The following is a 17961-nucleotide window of genomic DNA, read 5'->3' on the forward strand; positions in this document are numbered from 1 at the left end:
TCCCAATTTCATCAATAGTTTTGTGTGGATAACAGTTGGGTTTTTCTTTTTGAATTGCCCTGTATTTGCCTCCAGTCTTGGTGGCTGCATTAGTTTGATTTTTTTTTTCAGTCCTTCTTTCCCTTATTTTCACCTGGTGATCCTGCCAGTAAGTGTTGTTTTTCAAAAGGACAAGCTCTCTTGCAGAAGTAGCAGTTACAGGGATGAGACAAACCTCTTTCAACCACCAGTGATCAGCTTGTATTTATGTAAAACCTTGATCCTAAAAGGAAGAATATGTAGCAATACCTGCTTATAAAGTGTGAACTGGAGTTCAGCTTCAATTTGTTTAGTGTATTTTTTGTGTTTTTTTTTTTTTTTGGGGGGGGGGGGGGTGGTTTTTTAAATTCACTCTATTTTTAGAAGTAAAGGATAGAAACATTGTATCCAGCCATCAGAATCCACAAAAATGCTATAAAAGAGCCACTTCTTGTTAACATTGCATGTGAAAGGACTAATGATGAGAAGAGAAAACCCTTTTCTGAAAGTACAAATGTAATCAGAGAAAAAGGGAAAATATTAATAAGATTATGAATCCTACACCGCCCCCCAGAGTCCCTTCATTTCCCAGTCACTAAAAAGTGCCATCGTGTGGGGCAGCAATACTGGGACCATTACAGGGTGCGCATATCCATAAAAAAATACATTTTTGCAAGATCAAAAATAGGGGAGGGTAGAGGATGAAAGAAGAAAAGGGCCGGAAGGCAGTCAAGGTGTTTAGTGTATCTAAATCTGCTGTTACTTCTAACATTCCCCCCCGACTGGCAATTCTGCTGTCCAGTAGTGCCCCCTATCAGTGGCGGCTGGTGAAGTTTTAGGTTGGGGGGGTGCCAGACCCTGCCCTTCCTTTTTGACCCCTCCCACTTGGTGTAAATGGGAGTGGTTTCAGCTAAATCGTGGCTCTAAGGTGGTGTGGTTAGCATCTGAGATGAACGAGGGAGAGAGGGATGGAGGGAGAGAGGGATGGAGGGACAGCAGGCCCAGATCCTACACAACAATAGAACTATATGTATTCTAGAAATTTTAACAATCAGCAGGTAAGGATATTCCAAACACCTGGTGTTAGCGCTTCAATCATCCTGGCACCATGAATGTTATATCATCAATCAAACTGCCCGGCCGTAGTAACAGATACTACGAACACTGGGTGGAAGCTACTCGGCGCTTCAGAAAGGCAAGGCGGGTTAAACGCCCGCAAATGCAGCGCCACGTCTGCAATCTTATGATTGCATAGACGTGGCGCTTCCCATAAGTGCACTGTGTCCGGCATCCGAACACAGTGCACTTAAGGACCTTTTTTTGTAGGTTTTTTTTTTTTTTTTTTTTTTTTTTTAAGGGCCAGTAATAAAAATATTATTTATTTTTATTTTTTTTTGTGACTGCCTGGAGGGGGGGCGGTGCCCATGCACCCCCTATGGACGGGCCACCACTGCCCCCTATGCACCTTCATCCAGAGTGGCGGCACTCTAATACAGGAGGTGTGTTACTGGCCAGATCGCCGGGTGAAAGCAGGGGGGGGTTAAAATAAGAAAACTAATACAGCCACCACATCTGATTGGTAAGCAGCATTATATTACATTTTTGGGTTTAATACAGTTTTATTGGTACCCTTCCATGCTGATCAACTTGTGGAGAAAGCTCTCCTGCTGTAGGCCTAGTTTCAGCTGGCAGGTACCAAATTATTTTATAGGCAGATTTCTGAGGAATACCAAACTGGCAATGTGTTTTCATTCTTTTTGAAGAAATCTATAACTGTATGCGCTTTATATATTTGGATAGGTCTACCTGAGTTTTTGACAATATCATCAGCATTTTGTAATTTATGGTGCTGGAATCCTTCTTAAGCCCCTTGCACACGATCGGACCGATCGGATCCACCTGTCCGTTTTTTCAGGCAGATCCGATCATGCCACCCATTAACTTCTATGGGGAGGCGGATGTCAGTGGATATGTGTCCGCTGACAACGGCCTGGCATCCGATCCATCAAGATCCGCTGAAAACAGACGTATGGCGATACGTTCGCCATCTGTCCAGCGGGTCGGATCGGATGAAAACGTACAGGCAGTCCATTTTTATCCAATCTCCCCATAGAGGAGAGCGGGGCTCTGACAGGACCGTCTCTGCACAGTGAGCGTAGACGGATCTGTCATCCGCCTGCTCAGCGGGGATTAACGGAGCGATCTCACACTGAGCAAGCGGAATCTGTCAAAACAGATTCGCCCCATGTGAAAGGGGCCTAAAACTGTTTTCCTGAAAGTGAAAGTAATAAACTTCCAGCTGACTTTAATGCTGGCTTTAGGGACATTGAGAACACTGAATTAAATTCCGTGTAAGATAGTTTACTTCTAATCCACAGCAATTCCATTTGCCACGGTGTAGAAAATTGCGGTGGTCTCCTGACATCGCATTTGTTAACTGACTGAAGACAAAGTTTTGCACTTTAGTATATATTCTATCTTGGCTTTTGACTTATGACACTATTGCATTTGATTTAAAGTGACTTATAGTATAGGGCAGGGATAGCCATTATTTTTAAAGGTTTAAAGTGATTGTAAACGATCACCTTGTAAAACAACCCATTCAGTTTATAATAAAAATGAAAGGCAAAACATTTTTGTATAGATATAAAAAAAAAAGCATTATAAATACTTTTTTTATTTTTTAATTTAAGGGATAACATCCCCTCTGTTCTCAGCTGCATAAGAGCTGGAAGGAGGAGAAGCAGCAGTACATTGAGCTTCCCAGTGAATGGCTGTGCAGCAGGGGCGTGTCAGGACAAGTCTGATCATTGGAGGAGAGTACACTGAGTTCCCAGCTTAGCTAGAGACCCGACCACGCTGTGACTCCTGCTTAGGGTGGTCAGTTTTTAATAGGAAAGCAGAGGGACTGGCAGGAACACCAGGAATTTCACACAAAGGAAGCAATACAAAGAGAACAGGATACTTTCTCAAACAAGTACATGGTACAGCAGGCACAGATCAGCAATATGAAGTGTTGGGGTAACAAACGCTTTAAAAGTAAACACCAGATATGAAAGATACAAATTAATACTGATTCATTAACTGCTTGCCGACCAGCCACCGTCATTATACTGCAGCAGGTCGGCACAATCCCGCAAACCGTCGTAGCTGTATGTCTGCCCTTTAAATGGCTGTAGCAGGCGCGGGCTGCACGGCGGGGGAGCTGATGCGCGTGGCCCGTGGTCGCGATGACCACCAGCCACATCTGATCACGGGCACGAGAGCCAGAACAGGGACATGTGTGTGTGTGAGGAGAGGAGCGACAGATCGTCTGTTCCTACTAGCTAGGATCAACGATATGTCTCCTCCTCTAGTCAGTTCCATCCCCCACAGTTAGAAACACAAACGAGGGAACACATTTAACCCCTTGATCGCCCCCTAGTGTTAACCCCTTCCCTGCCAGTGTCATTTACACAGTAATCTGTGCATTTTTAAAGGCACTGATCGCTGTATAAATGTCAGTGGTCCCAAAAATGTGTCAAGTGTCAGAACTGTCCACCGCAATGTCACAGTACCACTAAAAATCGCTGATCACCGCCATTACTAGTAAAAAAATAAATAAATACATAATAAAAATGCCATAAATCTATCCAATAGTTTGTAGACGCTATAACTATGCGCAAACCAATCAATGTACGCTTATTGTGATTTTTTTTTTTTTTTTTTTTTTTTTTTTTTTTTACCAAAAATATGTAGAAGAATATATATTGGCCAAAACTGATGAAGACATTTGATTTTATTAAAAACATTTTTGGAGATATTTATTACAGATATATATATATATATATATATATATATATATATATATATATATATATATATATATATATATATATATATATATATATTATTTTTTTTTTTTTTTTTTTTTTTTTTTTTTTTTTTTTTTTTTTTTTTTTTCAAAATTGTCGCTCTTTTTTTGTTTTATAGCACAAAAAATAAAAACCGCAGAGGTGATCAAATACCACCAAAAGAAAGCTCTATTTGTGGGGAAAAAAGGACGTCAATTTTGTTTGGGTACAGCGACGCACGACCGCGCAAATTGTCAGTTAAAGCGACGCAGTGCCGTATCACAAAAAATGGCTTGGTCGTTGAGCAGGAAAATCTTCCAGTCTAAGTGGTTATAGTGGTTCTAAAGGCTCAAGGTTTTTTACCTTCATACATTCTATGCACGCAGGTAAAAAACCACCTCTGTGCAGCAGCCCCCCAATACTTACCTGAGCCCCACCAGATCTATCTTGTACACGAGAGCCTCAGCTCTTCGAGGGCTCTCTCTCTTCATTGGACATTGGTTCCCACTGCTGTCAATCACAGCCAGTGAGCCAATGAGGGGAGAGGGGGAGCAGGGTCCAGTCATGGCTCTGAGTGAACAGCTTGGGAGCCAGCCTGCTTGGGTGCCTCCATTGCAAGCTGCTTCCTGTGGGGGCACTCGATGGGAGGGAGAGGCACAGGCAGAGCATCCAAGAAGAGGAGGATTAGGTCTGCCCTGTGCAAAACCACTGCACAGAGCAGGTAAGTGTATGACATGTTAGTTATTTTTTTGCTTTTTAAAAACTGCTTTTTAATATCACTTTAATAATGAAATGCAGCAAATGTAAGTACCTTTACAGCAGCACTCAGACTGGGAGTGGGGAAAGAAGGACTGGGAGCTAGGCAGGTGTGCTGCATACAAATGTGTTGACAGGGAATATGGTGATAGGAGGAGAGCAGAGAGATGACCTCATCAGTCTGTGGCTTCTCTATCATTGTCCAGTCAGCTGGTAGGAGGTGGAGGTTTTCTATTGTCTTTCTTTTAAAGTCTGTACCTCTAACAGAGAAAATGGTATCATCTGCCTGGCTGGGTCATGGAATGAGGCTGTCTGAATCTCAGGACTGTATAGATATATATATACAACACAATCTCCTGCGCTCGGGGGCTTAGTCTATAGGTGGGTGGTGCAGCCAACCCTTTGGATAGAGTGTGGTATGTCACTGGTTTTGCTGCCCTCCTCAGAACAATGGGTATCCTTAGAACTGAAACATATAGAAAGAAAAGGAGGGCACGCCGACCTTGTGCATTGCCAAAGATAAAATTTATTTTAAAAAATGTAACACTAATAGTAATACACATTGACAGTACTCCAGCAAATGGAACCATGTCTTTAGACACCTGCAACCTGGATCGGGTGTTAGGGGGGACCAGATGGCATCGCAAACGGCTTACGCGTTACGAGGGAGGACCCTCTTCCTCAGAGCCACAGCAGTAATAGACTGTCCTCCTCCAGTTTCCTTTGTATATATCCACATGCACATGTCCAAGTGGACCCCCACCAGAACTTACCACACCCATCAGAGTGGGCGCCACCCACCATGTCAAACTATCCTAAATGTATACTACTATCCACCATCTTAGATATTTCTTCTGTCTGCATAGAGTTGTCCTTAGCCCATGGGCAGGGAACCGCAGCCCCACACCGGGTGCAGTGTAGGCATGCACAATGGCTGTCATCCCATGCAGCATTCTAACCACAGCATAGTAATGATTAACATTTAATAGACCTACCCTTAGCTGTATTTGTCTAGAGACACGGTTCCATTTGCTGGAGTACTGACAAGTCTCTTTTTTATCACTTTTGTTTGTGAGTATTACTATTGCTGTTACATTTTTTTTTAAATAAATGTTATCTTTGGTAATGCACAAGGTCGCTGCACCCTCCTTTTCTTTCTATAGATATATGTACAAGTTTGGCAGGTAGAACAGCTCACTTATATATATATATATATATATATATATATATATATACACATTTCATCTTCCTATTAAGCTGTTTACCCCAAGTATAAAGTTAATCTAAGGACATAGGACATTACTTTTTTTTTTTTAGTTTTGGATACATTAGAAAAGGTATAAAAACCTGTTTGTTTTTTTGCCCATTTGTGTCCAGTTGGGCAAACAGACACAACAGGAGGTGATTGGGCATCTCTCCAAAGAGAACATCGTTACTTGTGTCAAAATTGGAAGACTTCCCTTCTATTCCAGTTCTAATGACAAATCTAAATTTGGGATTTTCTGTCCAGGTTAAAAGATTGTCATGTGATCATACATCTCTTCTTCCCGATGGTGGAGGGTGAGGTTACAGGATACTGTGCAGACAGTGTGCTTGTATTCCATAATTTGTTCTGCCTAAGGAAAGATACAGGGTGTGTGTTTCTAGGACAGGCTTTGATTGGGAGAGGGTGTGTGCCAGAGGCGGGCTGTGATTGGTTGGGCAGTGTGGTGGCTGAACAAACTACCGAATACAGGCGTGCTGTGTGTCTATACAGTGTCCTGTACCTCTAAATGGCAAGCCAAAGGATGAAAACTGATCCCACAAGCACAGATAAGTTTCTGTGCTTTGTATGATAAGTTCAGAACAAAGAAAAAAGATGACTGCCAGGAACAACCAGATACTTTAGATGAAAGAAGTACGTGAAAATGATAGAGACTAGGATTTACAGTACTGCCCAAAAGTTTTAGGCAAGTGTGAAGAAATGCTGTAAACAAAGAATGCCTTCACAAATAGATATTATAGTTTATTTTTATCAATTTCCAAAATGCAAAGTGAGCGAACCGAAGAAAAATGCCAATTAAATCAACATTTGGTGTGACTACCCTTTGGCTTCAAACCAGCATCAATTCTTACACTTGCGCAAAGTCAGGGATTTTGTAGGATTGAGTCAAGTGTATGATTAACCAGTTTTACCAAGCAGGTTCTAATGGTCATAGGTTTCATATGTTGATTGAAACACAGTCAATAACAAACTGCTGTATTGGAGGCTTACAAATTGGGAGAGGATCAGCCAAACTCTGCTACTAAGGTGAGTTTGTGGAAGACTGTTTCATATCACAGGTCATACGCCATGACAAGACTGAGCACAGCAACAAGACACAAGGTAGTTATACTGCATCAGCCAGATCTCTCACAGACAGATTTCAAAGCAGACTGGGCTTTAAAGATGTGCTGGGTGGAACTCCACTTTAAACACTTTTACAACTCTTCAGCATCCCTCACTAAACTGTGCACTGTAAACGAATTGGATATTTAAAAAAAAAAATTCTCAGCACCTACTGTATATCTGCTGTATTCATTTTTCACTTCCTCCTCCCTGGCCTGATGAGTCTAAATTTGTAATATTTGGCTGTAGCAGGAAGCAGTTTGTTCTCAGAAGGGCTGGAGAGCGGTATAATAATGAGTGTCTGCAGAAAACAGTGAAGCATGGTGGGGTGTTCCTTACAAGTTCTGCAAATAGAGTTGGGAGATTTGGTCAGAATGAATGGTGTCCTCAATGCTAAGAAATACAGGCAGAAACTTATCCATCATGACATACAGATAATGTTATTAAGAACTATCTTCAGCATAAAGAACAAGGAGTCTTGAAAGTGATGGTTTGGCCCCCACAGAGCCCTGATCTCATCAAGTATGTCTGGGATTATATGCAAAGACAAAAGGTTGTGAGGCAGCCTACATCCACAGAAGATCTGTAGTTAATTCTCCAAGATGTTTGGAACAACCTACCTACCGAGTTCTTAAAAAAAAAAGTGTGCAAGTGTATCTAGAAGAATTGATGTGGTTTTTGAAGGCAAAGTGTGGTCACACAAAATATTGATTTGATTTGGATTTCCCTTCTGTTCATTTACTTTCCATTTTGGTAATTGCTAAAAATATATTATTTACACTTCTATTTCTGAAAGCATTCTTAATTTACAGCATTTTTTCACACCTGCGTAAACTTTTGCACAGTAGAGTAAAATGCACACATTTGAATACACACACATACACACACAAAAAAAATGGATAACGTCCTATTTAAAATATTCACTGACCATCTATTTTGGGCTCTTGCACACTGCAGCTTGAAAACACTCAGTAAAGCATATTTTTTTTTTTTTTTTACTAATCTAAAATGCAGTCTATTGTTTACAATGTGCCTGTCCACACTGGCACGTAAACAAGCACTGCGTATTGTTCAGTAAACAAAATACATAAATCCGAGTTGCCCGTCATTACTTTTGTGTGTTTACTTACAAATACTCTGAAATATGCATGGATGCCACACTTCCTGCTTGTGTGTGCATACTCACAAATATGTGCAAGTGATCTACAGCCCATCCTCCGCTTTTTTTTTCTTGCCAGGTATGTCTCATGTTCATACATCAGTACAGTCCTAGCACACAGTGACACTTCTAGTAGTAGGATGACTTGCACCACACATCAGAAATGGAATGCTTCTGATAGCTTCCCAACTAGTAGACTCCACCACAAGAACCGTAGAAGCACATATTGAAGCCTGCTTTTGTTTACTCAACATATCACACCAAAAAAACAAAGTCTAAATTCTCCACCCCATAACGATGAACCATGTTTGGAAACCAGATCCTCAAACCCCCAGATATACCTGTTAAACGCTGTCTAGAGACCCATGTGTTTGTTTCACACTCCACAGCCTAAATGCTTTTATCTTGTAAAATACTTCCAAAATAAGTAAAATATTTGCAAGTCCTTTTTTTTTTTTTTTTTTTTTTTTTTTTTTTGCAACTTACTATGTGCTACACTGTAATCTGGACCACAGATAAATACAGATATATAATGTATCTCTTGTGTTTACTGCATAGATTACCATGGAGAAGATCAGCAAACACGGGGTACTGGTCATCTAACTCAGTGTAGAATAGTCAGTGCTATTGTTTGTTTTTTTGGGGGGGGGGGGGGGGTTTCTATGCAAATGTGTGGATGATAAAGCAGATAAAAATTAGATTCTGCAGAGTTCAGAGTTATAAGATCCCTACACCACACATCATGGACAACAATTCGCAAAAAGATTTGTGTCAATGTTAAAGTGTTACTAAACCCAGGAACCTGCATTCACTATATCTGGTCTCCTACAGTACACAGAACATGGAAATGCAATCATTTTAGTAACTATCAACTGCTAAATACCCTTTTTCACATCAGCAGTATATAGCAGTCTTATGACTTCTATGAGTGCTTGGTTAAAGCTTGTAGGAGGAGTTTCCATTCTTCTCTGACTGTCCTATGAGGCAGAAGGGCCCCTAAACCCTCTGCCTGGACAATGCTGATCACATGCACCCTCCTAAGAAAAAAAAAACTATCTAGCAATACACACCAAACTGAGCATGTGCAGAGTGTCCCCAAGGCTCTGTTCTATCAGGTGATGGATTGGGGACTGTGGAAGGCGACGATCAGAGAAGACAGGATCAAACAGCCTTTTTGCACAAAGCGCAGGATTAACCTCTTAGGTTCCACAGTGAGTATAACAAGCATGCTTTACTGCATATACACACTGTTTTTACTGTTGTGGGTTTAGTAACACTATAAGTAGTGACACTCTGAAGATTGCCATACTTTTTAAAACTCAAAAGTTATGCTTTAAAAACTCAATAGAAAATGAAACACAATAGCTGTAAAGCTCTTCAAATTAGAGAGCTTTTCTGAAAGTCAAGCATTACGGAACAGATGAAGATGTTAAATTGCACATATTATCTTTTGACTATTAAGGTTTCCCACATAAAGGAACCTTCCATAATTTTGTTGTAGTATATCATAATTGTCTCCATTTGATGCAAAGCAACCGATCCACTTCTACTGTTCATTCTCCTATTCAGACATATTAATTAACATATCTGAATTCTGCTTTTTTGGTGTGGTCTTCTTGTGAAAAATCCATCTTTTATGAGCTCAAGTGTTTTTTTGTTTTTTTTTTCCATGTCTACATGCAGGTGGGAAAACTTATTGAACTGCTTGCTGGGAAGGCAGGGGTGCTGGATGGCAGGTTCCATTACGGAACGGCCTTTGGAGGCAGCAAGGTTAAAGACGTCTGTGAAGACCTAATACGATATGGCTACAACTACTTGGGAAAAGATTATGTTACCTCTGGAATCACTGGGTAAGACCCTCTTAATAAAGTGGGATTAAATATATTCGGATGGTATCATGCTATAGATAGTAAGTGGATATATTTGTTATACCCTTTTCTTCATTGTAATGTTGGCAAAATGAAAGAGCACCAGTGACTCTATTGGGCTCTCCATTGTGTGCACCAGTAGAGTACCCTGATGCCTTTGAAGGGGGCACGTTTTGTTGATGCACCCTCTGTACAAGTGGTAAGATCTGCGGAAAGGAATGATCATCTTCTGGCTTTAGCTAGTGTGACATAAGCTTTTCATGAGTGCATTCTGTTTGGTAATAGGATTTTCTTGTGGATAAAGCTGCATGTCTGATAGCGTTGGAGACATTTTTTATATTGATTTCCACACATGATGCACAAATTGCCAACTTAGTCAGAAATGTTAATGCAGTCACATTTTTTTATTAAGACTTTGTCCTAAGAAAAAAAAATGTACTTTGCAAAATATTCATGTTTAACCTGAGAAACTGTGATATCTACCTTCACTCTCTTGACAAGCTATGGTCATCATCAAAGAATCTTCAGCATACAATAGTGTGTCAAATGCCTAGTTGTGTTGTAGCAGTCAGCAGATGGAACCAGGAAGCATCGGACCTGGAGGATTCTTTGGTGGCTATAGCTCTGAAAGAAGGTCAAGATTGGAGCCTTTGGCCACTGGACTGGTACATTTTTATAAGTCCAACTTTTTTGTTTTCCACAAGGCATTATAAGTTTTCAAAACTGACCAGCATGCAAAGCTCTTGGATGACTGACATTCTCATTATGTTTAACAGGCAAACGGGGGTCATGCTTATACATCACGATTGAGTGGTTCCTGATAAAGTTGAATCAGCTAGCTATATAGATTTCCCTTAAACCGGTTGTATACCCCATTTTTACCTACAGGTAAGCCTATAATAGTGCTTACCTGTAGGTAAAATGAATATCTCCTAAACCTACAAGGTTTAGGAGATATTCACCCTGCATACAGCCGCTGACGTCAGCAACGCATGCGCAGTGAAGGTTCGGCCAAGGTCCTGCGTATCGTGCCGCAATGGAGGATTCCCACGCACATGCGCAGGAGTGACATCATCGCAGCTCCGGCCACTCACAGCGCCCGAGCCGCGAACCCGGAAGAGAGGCCAAGGGGAAAATGTCAGCTCCCTCGGTTGTGACCAGGATGTGACGCTGACGCTTCGTTCTAAGGTAAGTATTTCATAATGAGCTAGTATGCTGTGCATACTAGCTCATTATGCCTTTGCCTTAAAGGTTTTTTTTTTTTCTTTCGTTTGCAGGTATACAACCGCTTTAAGCTGCCCGTAGATGGATTAAATATTGGCTGGTTCAGTAGGGACCGGCCGAGATCCGATCCATGTATGGGCATACTGTACCCAAGTTGATCCATCGATCAACTTGGGCACAACCAGCATGTCGGATTACTACCATGCAATTATTGCCAGCGGCTATAGCCGCTAACAATAAACACTGTCTTCTCCTGGCAGGGACGGCTCTCCTAGCTCCACGGGAGGGATTCCCCCATCAACTAAGGCCTGCCTTAGATGAAAGTAATGAAATTGTACCTTTTTCTGTATTTGTGTAGATTTAAGCAGGGTGGATTTGATTTAAATCAAATCGACATAAATCACGATTTAAATCACTAGTAAAAAGGCTCGATTTAAATCATAATTTTTAAAGAGCAACTGTCATCTCTGTCCCACAGCGGCTCCTCCTCTGACCCGCTGTTGACATAAAGACAGTCCCATTCGCTTTAATGGTACAGCCGGTGATGCGGCAGTGACACAACAAGGTGAGGGACGTGGCGGCAGCAGGTGATTGGATGCCCGCTAACAGGCGCTGCCATGATGGATCTGAAATGACAGGTGCTCGTTAAATGTATTCCTGCTGGTAGTTAGAATCTTTAATATTTGCAAACAAAATGAAGGTTTCTTATTAAGAATAATAAGCTGTCAGGTTAGTAAAACAGCGATATCAGAACTCCTTCAATTGTGGTGTACATAGATTTGCAAAACAATGGGATAAAGGAATATTCCTGAACTTGGTTTTGTCTCATGGCTACTGTGAAATTGTGTGAATGCAGTGCATGTTATCTCAGCTTGCAGAGCTTGGATTCATTGAATGAGTTTACCAAAAATGTAAATATTGCAGAATATACAGTACAGCCTCATGCTACACAACTAAGCTCCATTTCATGCTGAATAAACTAAATTATTAATGTATCCTAAATAGAAAACTCTTTAGATAGATTTTTACTCCAAAAGCATTTTATTAAAATAAATTTGATCAAAATAAAAAAAAATCCAATTTATATTAAAAAAAAATTTAGATTTTTTTTTTTTTTTTTTTAATCATGTTTTTTTTTTTATCCACCCTGGATTTAGCACTTCTACGTCCCTAAATGATAGTGCTTGGGCATAGTTCAGTGAATGCTTGTGGAAAAGTCATACCTACGTGACCCATTCTCGTTTTCATTGGGACGGTAGAGAATGCTCAGTTCATGTACTGTTATTATCTGGCACCTTATGATAACTTCCTTTAAATGGGCAGCACACAAGTTCAGTGCCTGTCTGACTTTTCTCTCTTTCATCTTACAGGGAGCCACTTGAGGCCTATATTTACTTTGGGCCAGTATACTATCAGAAACTAAAGCACATGGTGCTGGATAAGATGCATGCTCGAGCCAGAGGACCCAGGGCTGTCCTTACCAGGTACAGTGTACTCGTATATCTGTATAAAAGCATGTGATCAGGGGTCATAGAGGTGTGCTGTATGTAATATAACATTTAACCACTTTCCATCAGCTTCCCCTGCAGGTTATCTGAGTACAGTGCATCCGGAAAGTATTCACAGCGCTTCACTTTTTCCACATTTTGTTATGTTACAACCCTATTCCAAAATAGATTAAATTCATGATTTTCCTTAAAATTTTACAAACAATACCCCATAATGACAACATGAAGGAAGTTTGTTTGAAATCTTTGCAAATGTATTAAAACTGTAAACAATCACATGTATATAAGTATTCTTGGCCTTTGCTCAATACTTTGTTGAAGCACCTTTGGCACCAATTACAGCCTCAAGTCTTTTTGAGTATGATGCTACAAGCTTGGCACACTTATGTTTGGCCAGTTTCTCCCATTCTTCTCTGCAGGTTCTCTAAGGCTCCTTCAGGTTGGATGGACAGCATTGGTGCCATTTTCAGATCTCTTCGGAGATGGTTTATTTATTTTTTTATTAAAGGTGTTTATTTGTAGTTTTCATTTTTGAACTACACAATCAAAACAAGAAAATGCCATCTAATATGGCGATGGCAGCAGTATTGTTAGCTACACAGAGCCCATCAAAAAATACAAGTCAGGATAACATATGCTAGACCAATTCGGAATAACGTGTCCTTAGCCTAAAAAATGATATGCTGTACAAAAAGTAATTTGTACAGCATATCAGGGGCAAGCTATAGCAACCAGAGAAAAAGAAAAACACACCCCCAATAAAAGTATCTAAGGCAACAAACAGCCGCACACAATCTCACACTACATCATACATACATATGCTCGCACACACACACACACACACAACGCTCTGTCCAATTTCAATAGAAGGTATACCACAGACCCCTCTCCAGAGATGTTCAATCGGGTTCAAGTCTGGACTCTGGCTGGGCCACTCAAGGAAACTCACAGTTGTGTCCCATAGCCACTCCTTTGTTATCTTGGCTGTGTGCTTAGGGTCATTGTCCTTTTGGAAGATGAACCTTCGTTCCAGTCTGAGGTCCAGAGCGCTCTGGAGCAGGTTTTCATCAAGGATGTCTCTCTACATTGCTGCATTCATCTTTCCCTTGATCCTGACTAGTCTGCTAATTCCTGCTGCTGAAAAACATCCCCACAGCATGCTTCACTGTAGGGATGGTATTGGCCAGGTGATGAGCGATGCCTGGTTTCCTCCAGACATGACACTTGCCATTCAGGCCAAAGAGTTCATTCTTTGTTTCATCAGACCAGAGAGTTTTGTTTCTCATGGTCTGAGAATCCTTTAGGTACATTTTGGCAAACGCTAGACGGACTGTCATGTGCCTTTTTACTGAGGAGTGGCTTCCGTCTGGCCACTCTATCATACAGGCCTGATTGGTGTAGTGCTGCAGAGATGGTTGTTCTTCTGGAAGGTTCTCTTCTCTCCACAGAGAAATGCTGGAGCTCTGTCAGAGTGACCATCGGGTTCTTGGTCACCTCCCTGACTAAGGCCCTTCTCCCCCGTTCGCTCAGTTTGGCCAGGTGGCCAGCTCCAGGAAGAGTCCTGGTGGTTCAAAACTTCTTCCATTTACGGATGAGGGAGGTCACTGTGCTCATTGGGACCTTCAATGCTGCAGAAATGTTTCTGTACCCTTCCCCAGATTTGTGCATCAATACAATCCTGTCTCAGAGGTCTTCAGACAATTCCTTGGACTTCATGGCTTGGTTTGTGCTCTGACATGCACTGTTACCTGTGGGGCCTTGTATAGACGGGTGTGTGCCTTTCCAAATCGTGTCCAATCCACTGAATTTACCACAGGTGGACTCCAATCAAGTTGTAGAAACATCTCAAGGATGATGAGTGGAAACGGGATGAACCTGAGCTCAATTTTGAGTGTCATGGCAAAGGCTGTGAATACTTGTGTACATGTGATTTTTTTTTTTCTGTTTTTTATTTTTAATAAATTTGCAAAGATTTCAAACAAACTTCTTTCATGTTGTTATTATGGGGTGTTGTCTGTAGATTTTTGAGGAAAATAATGAATTTGAATCCATTTTGGAGTAGGGCTGTAACATAACAAAATGTGGAAAAAGTGCTGTGAATACTTTCTGGATGCACTGTATGTGCAGCTTTTGCACAGAGATGGAATCAGTTCTGGGGAGGGTGTTGTACAGTTTTAAAATGCAAACTTATGAGTGTCTGCAGGCAGCAGTAAAGCATGGTGGCGATTCCGTGTAAGTTTGGGGCTGGATTTCTGCAAATGGAGTTGGATTTAGTCAGGATCAATGGTGTCCTCAATGGTCAGAAATACAGGAGGATATTTATACATCATACCATACATCCACAGAAGATCCGTGGTTAGTTCTCTAAGATGTTTGGAGCAAACTACCTGCCGAGTTTATTAAAGCACTGTGTGTACCTAGAATTACTGATGATGGTTTGAAGCCAAAGGTGGTCACACCAGTTATTGATTGATTTGGATTCCTCTTCTGTTTATTTACTTTACATTTCGTTAATTGATAAAAATAAACTATTAACACTTCTATTTCTGAAACCATTCCTAATTTACAGCATTTTTTACACCTGCCTAAAACTTTTGCACATTAGTGTAGATAGAGAAAATCTGTTAAATCAGAATCTCTGGTTTGCAAACTTGTTCCACATCAATGAAGTAGAAAGTACGGAAGCCAATAATTTAGTATCTGCTTGCCCCAACAGCTATTATTTTTAGAAGAAAAGGTCAGTCATGACCATCTTCTTTCTACTTCAAAACTAATTTATTTTGAAACCCAACTTCAGCTAAAACATTTCATTTTGATTAAAGTAGGGAAGGAGTAGAATTGTTCTTTAACGTGGACATAGACAAAAACACATTTTTGGTAAAGTGGGGAAGGGTTAGAACATCTGTTTCTGTGGCTGTCTGTGCCTTCCTGCCACAGTGACAACCACTCGACCCAGTTCTTGTATGGGTGTCACAGGGACAGATAGTGAAGGGTAAATCTACACAATGGTGTCAGACTTCACTGAAATTTTAGTTTTTCCCCACTATATCCAAAATGGATAAAAAAAAATCTGCTGATTGACATTAAGAATAAGTGTCAGCGTTAAAAAAAATATCTTGCACTCATATTTGAACTGTATTTTCTGCTGTTGCATAAGGGCAGTTAATAGTGTGAATACACTCTTCAGTTTGGCCCTAGTAAAGCATGTTCTTTGCATTCTATGATATGCTAAAAAAAGTAGACATTTTTGTTCTTCTCTGTAGAGTAATCAATAGAAAGAAACTGTCAGTGAGTGACATCTCGGGCTCTGGATGTTTGTAGAAGGCCGGACAGGATAATGTGTGCTCCCCTCTTGCATTCGTGTAGTGCAGCGTCTGTAACATCTGCAGCTGACGGGGCGGCTCTGCTGTCAGGAAAAGCTGTCACCATATCCTGCTTGTCTTCAGTTTGTTTAATGTGCTCAGCTTTTGTTTTGAGCAGCTTCAGTGGAGGTTTTCCAAGTCAAACACCTTGGCTGCTATTTAACTGCTTTCAGGATCATATCTCCATAGTATGTGAAAACCTCTAAACAGTGACAACAACTTTGAATTACATGATGCTAACATCTATACTGTATCCACTTATTGCTCCATACAGATGAGTAAAATAGGGTTGTTTTGAACAGGCACTCTTTCGGTTTTCGGAAGCAAACTAAATGTATTCATCCACTTTATACACCATTGTAACTGAGATCAGAATGCTGTAAACTAGCATGGGATAAAAGTGATTCTATCCAATCTCTCTTGGTTAGAGACATTGCCCATTCAAAGTGACTGTGTTTCCCAAACACCCAATGTATAGTTGTCCATCAACACCCCCCTGTCGCTTACTCAGCCTTTTCAATCCATTAAAAATGAAATATAACTTTTTTTTTTATTGTTATTATTAAAACGGAGACTGATCAGGTGGTTGTTTACATTCTAGTTTCATAATGCTACAAATCATATTGTTTCTCCATTATGTCCCTCCAGGCAACCCACTGAAGGACGCTCTCGTGATGGTGGTTTGCGTCTCGGTGAAATGGAACGAGATTGTTTGATTGGTTATGGAGCCAGCATGCTGTTGCTTGAGAGACTGATGATCTCTAGTGATGCCTTTGAGGTGGACGTCTGTGGAGAGTGTGGCCTGCTGGGCTATTCTGGCTGGTAGGCAATCTGAAAGGTCTTTTCGGGTGTAACTAGTTCAAAGTGACTTTGTTGCTACATGAAATACATTTTAAAAAATACTTCCTTTAAAAGAAGACCCTAGTACTTACCTTACTTATCCGGTCTTGCTGCCCATGGGGCCAGTGAATGCAACCACAGAGCCTATTGAAGTCTCTGTTGTAGGTGACTGTAAATATATTTTTAAATAACAAACATGTTATACTTCCCTGCTCTGTGCAATGATTTTGCACACAGAGCAGCTCCAGTTCTCTCCTCAGATCCCCTACCGATGCCCCTGGTCCCCCCCCCCCCCCGCCGAGTGCCCACCATAGGAAGCCGCTTGCTATGGAGGCACTCGCGCAGGCTCGCTCCCAAGCCGGCTGTGTGTGTCCATTGACTCAGCCCCACCCCCCGCTCCCTCGTCACTGGCTGTGATTGATTGGCTCCCGCTGCTGTCTATGCCTATGAGGAGGCAGAGAGGTAAGTATAAGAGAGTGGAGAGAGGGCACAGGTAAGTATAGAGGGGGGGGGGGGGCCTGGACCTGCATTCAGATGTTTTTTTTTACTTGAATGCAAAAAATGCATTAAGGTAAAAAAAACTTTTAGCTTTTAGAACCACTTTAACTTCTCAAGGTGGTGATGATTGATGGCAGCCACACAGGTAAGTATTAAGGGTTTTTTTTTGCTTTTGTTCTTCCCATCAACCCATTAAATCCAAAGGGAAAGGGTCTTAAGCTCTCTGGGAGTGGAGGAATCCACTACATTGGTAAATCCAGTGAGTAAGTAAGGATTACTGGGCTATGTGTATGTATATAATGTCTTGAAGGAGAGGATACAAAGTAATACCAAGGCAAGGTACATGGGGGTGGGGCAATTTAAAATATTCTCCCAGCAAATCTCCTAAACCCATATTTTATTCACTGTAGAAAAACATATCAAATGTTTAAACTGATAAACTGTACCATTTTAAGAAACAAAGTAATTTTGAAATTGATGGCAGCAATACGTCTCTAAGTTGGGACAGGGTAACAAAAAGCTGGCAA

General features: G+C 41.0%; 1 protein-coding gene across 1 annotated transcript in view; it reads left to right on the forward strand.

Annotated features, from left to right (window-relative positions):
• The window catches only part of POLR3B (RNA polymerase III subunit B), a 179488-nt gene that overhangs the window by 158681 nt on the left and 2846 nt on the right, over positions 1 to 17961 (forward strand). The window contains exons 25-27 of the mRNA XM_073621205.1: positions 9818 to 9984; positions 12597 to 12710; positions 16745 to 16918. Of these exons, the coding sequence (XP_073477306.1) occupies positions 9818 to 9984; positions 12597 to 12710; positions 16745 to 16918 (455 nt within the window). The remainder of the gene's footprint in view (positions 1 to 9817; positions 9985 to 12596; positions 12711 to 16744; positions 16919 to 17961) is intronic.

The sequence above is a fragment of the Aquarana catesbeiana genome, linkage group LG03 (assembly GCF_042186555.1).
Source record: "Aquarana catesbeiana isolate 2022-GZ linkage group LG03, ASM4218655v1, whole genome shotgun sequence".
In the NCBI taxonomy this organism is placed as follows: domain Eukaryota; kingdom Metazoa; phylum Chordata; class Amphibia; order Anura; family Ranidae; genus Aquarana; species Aquarana catesbeiana.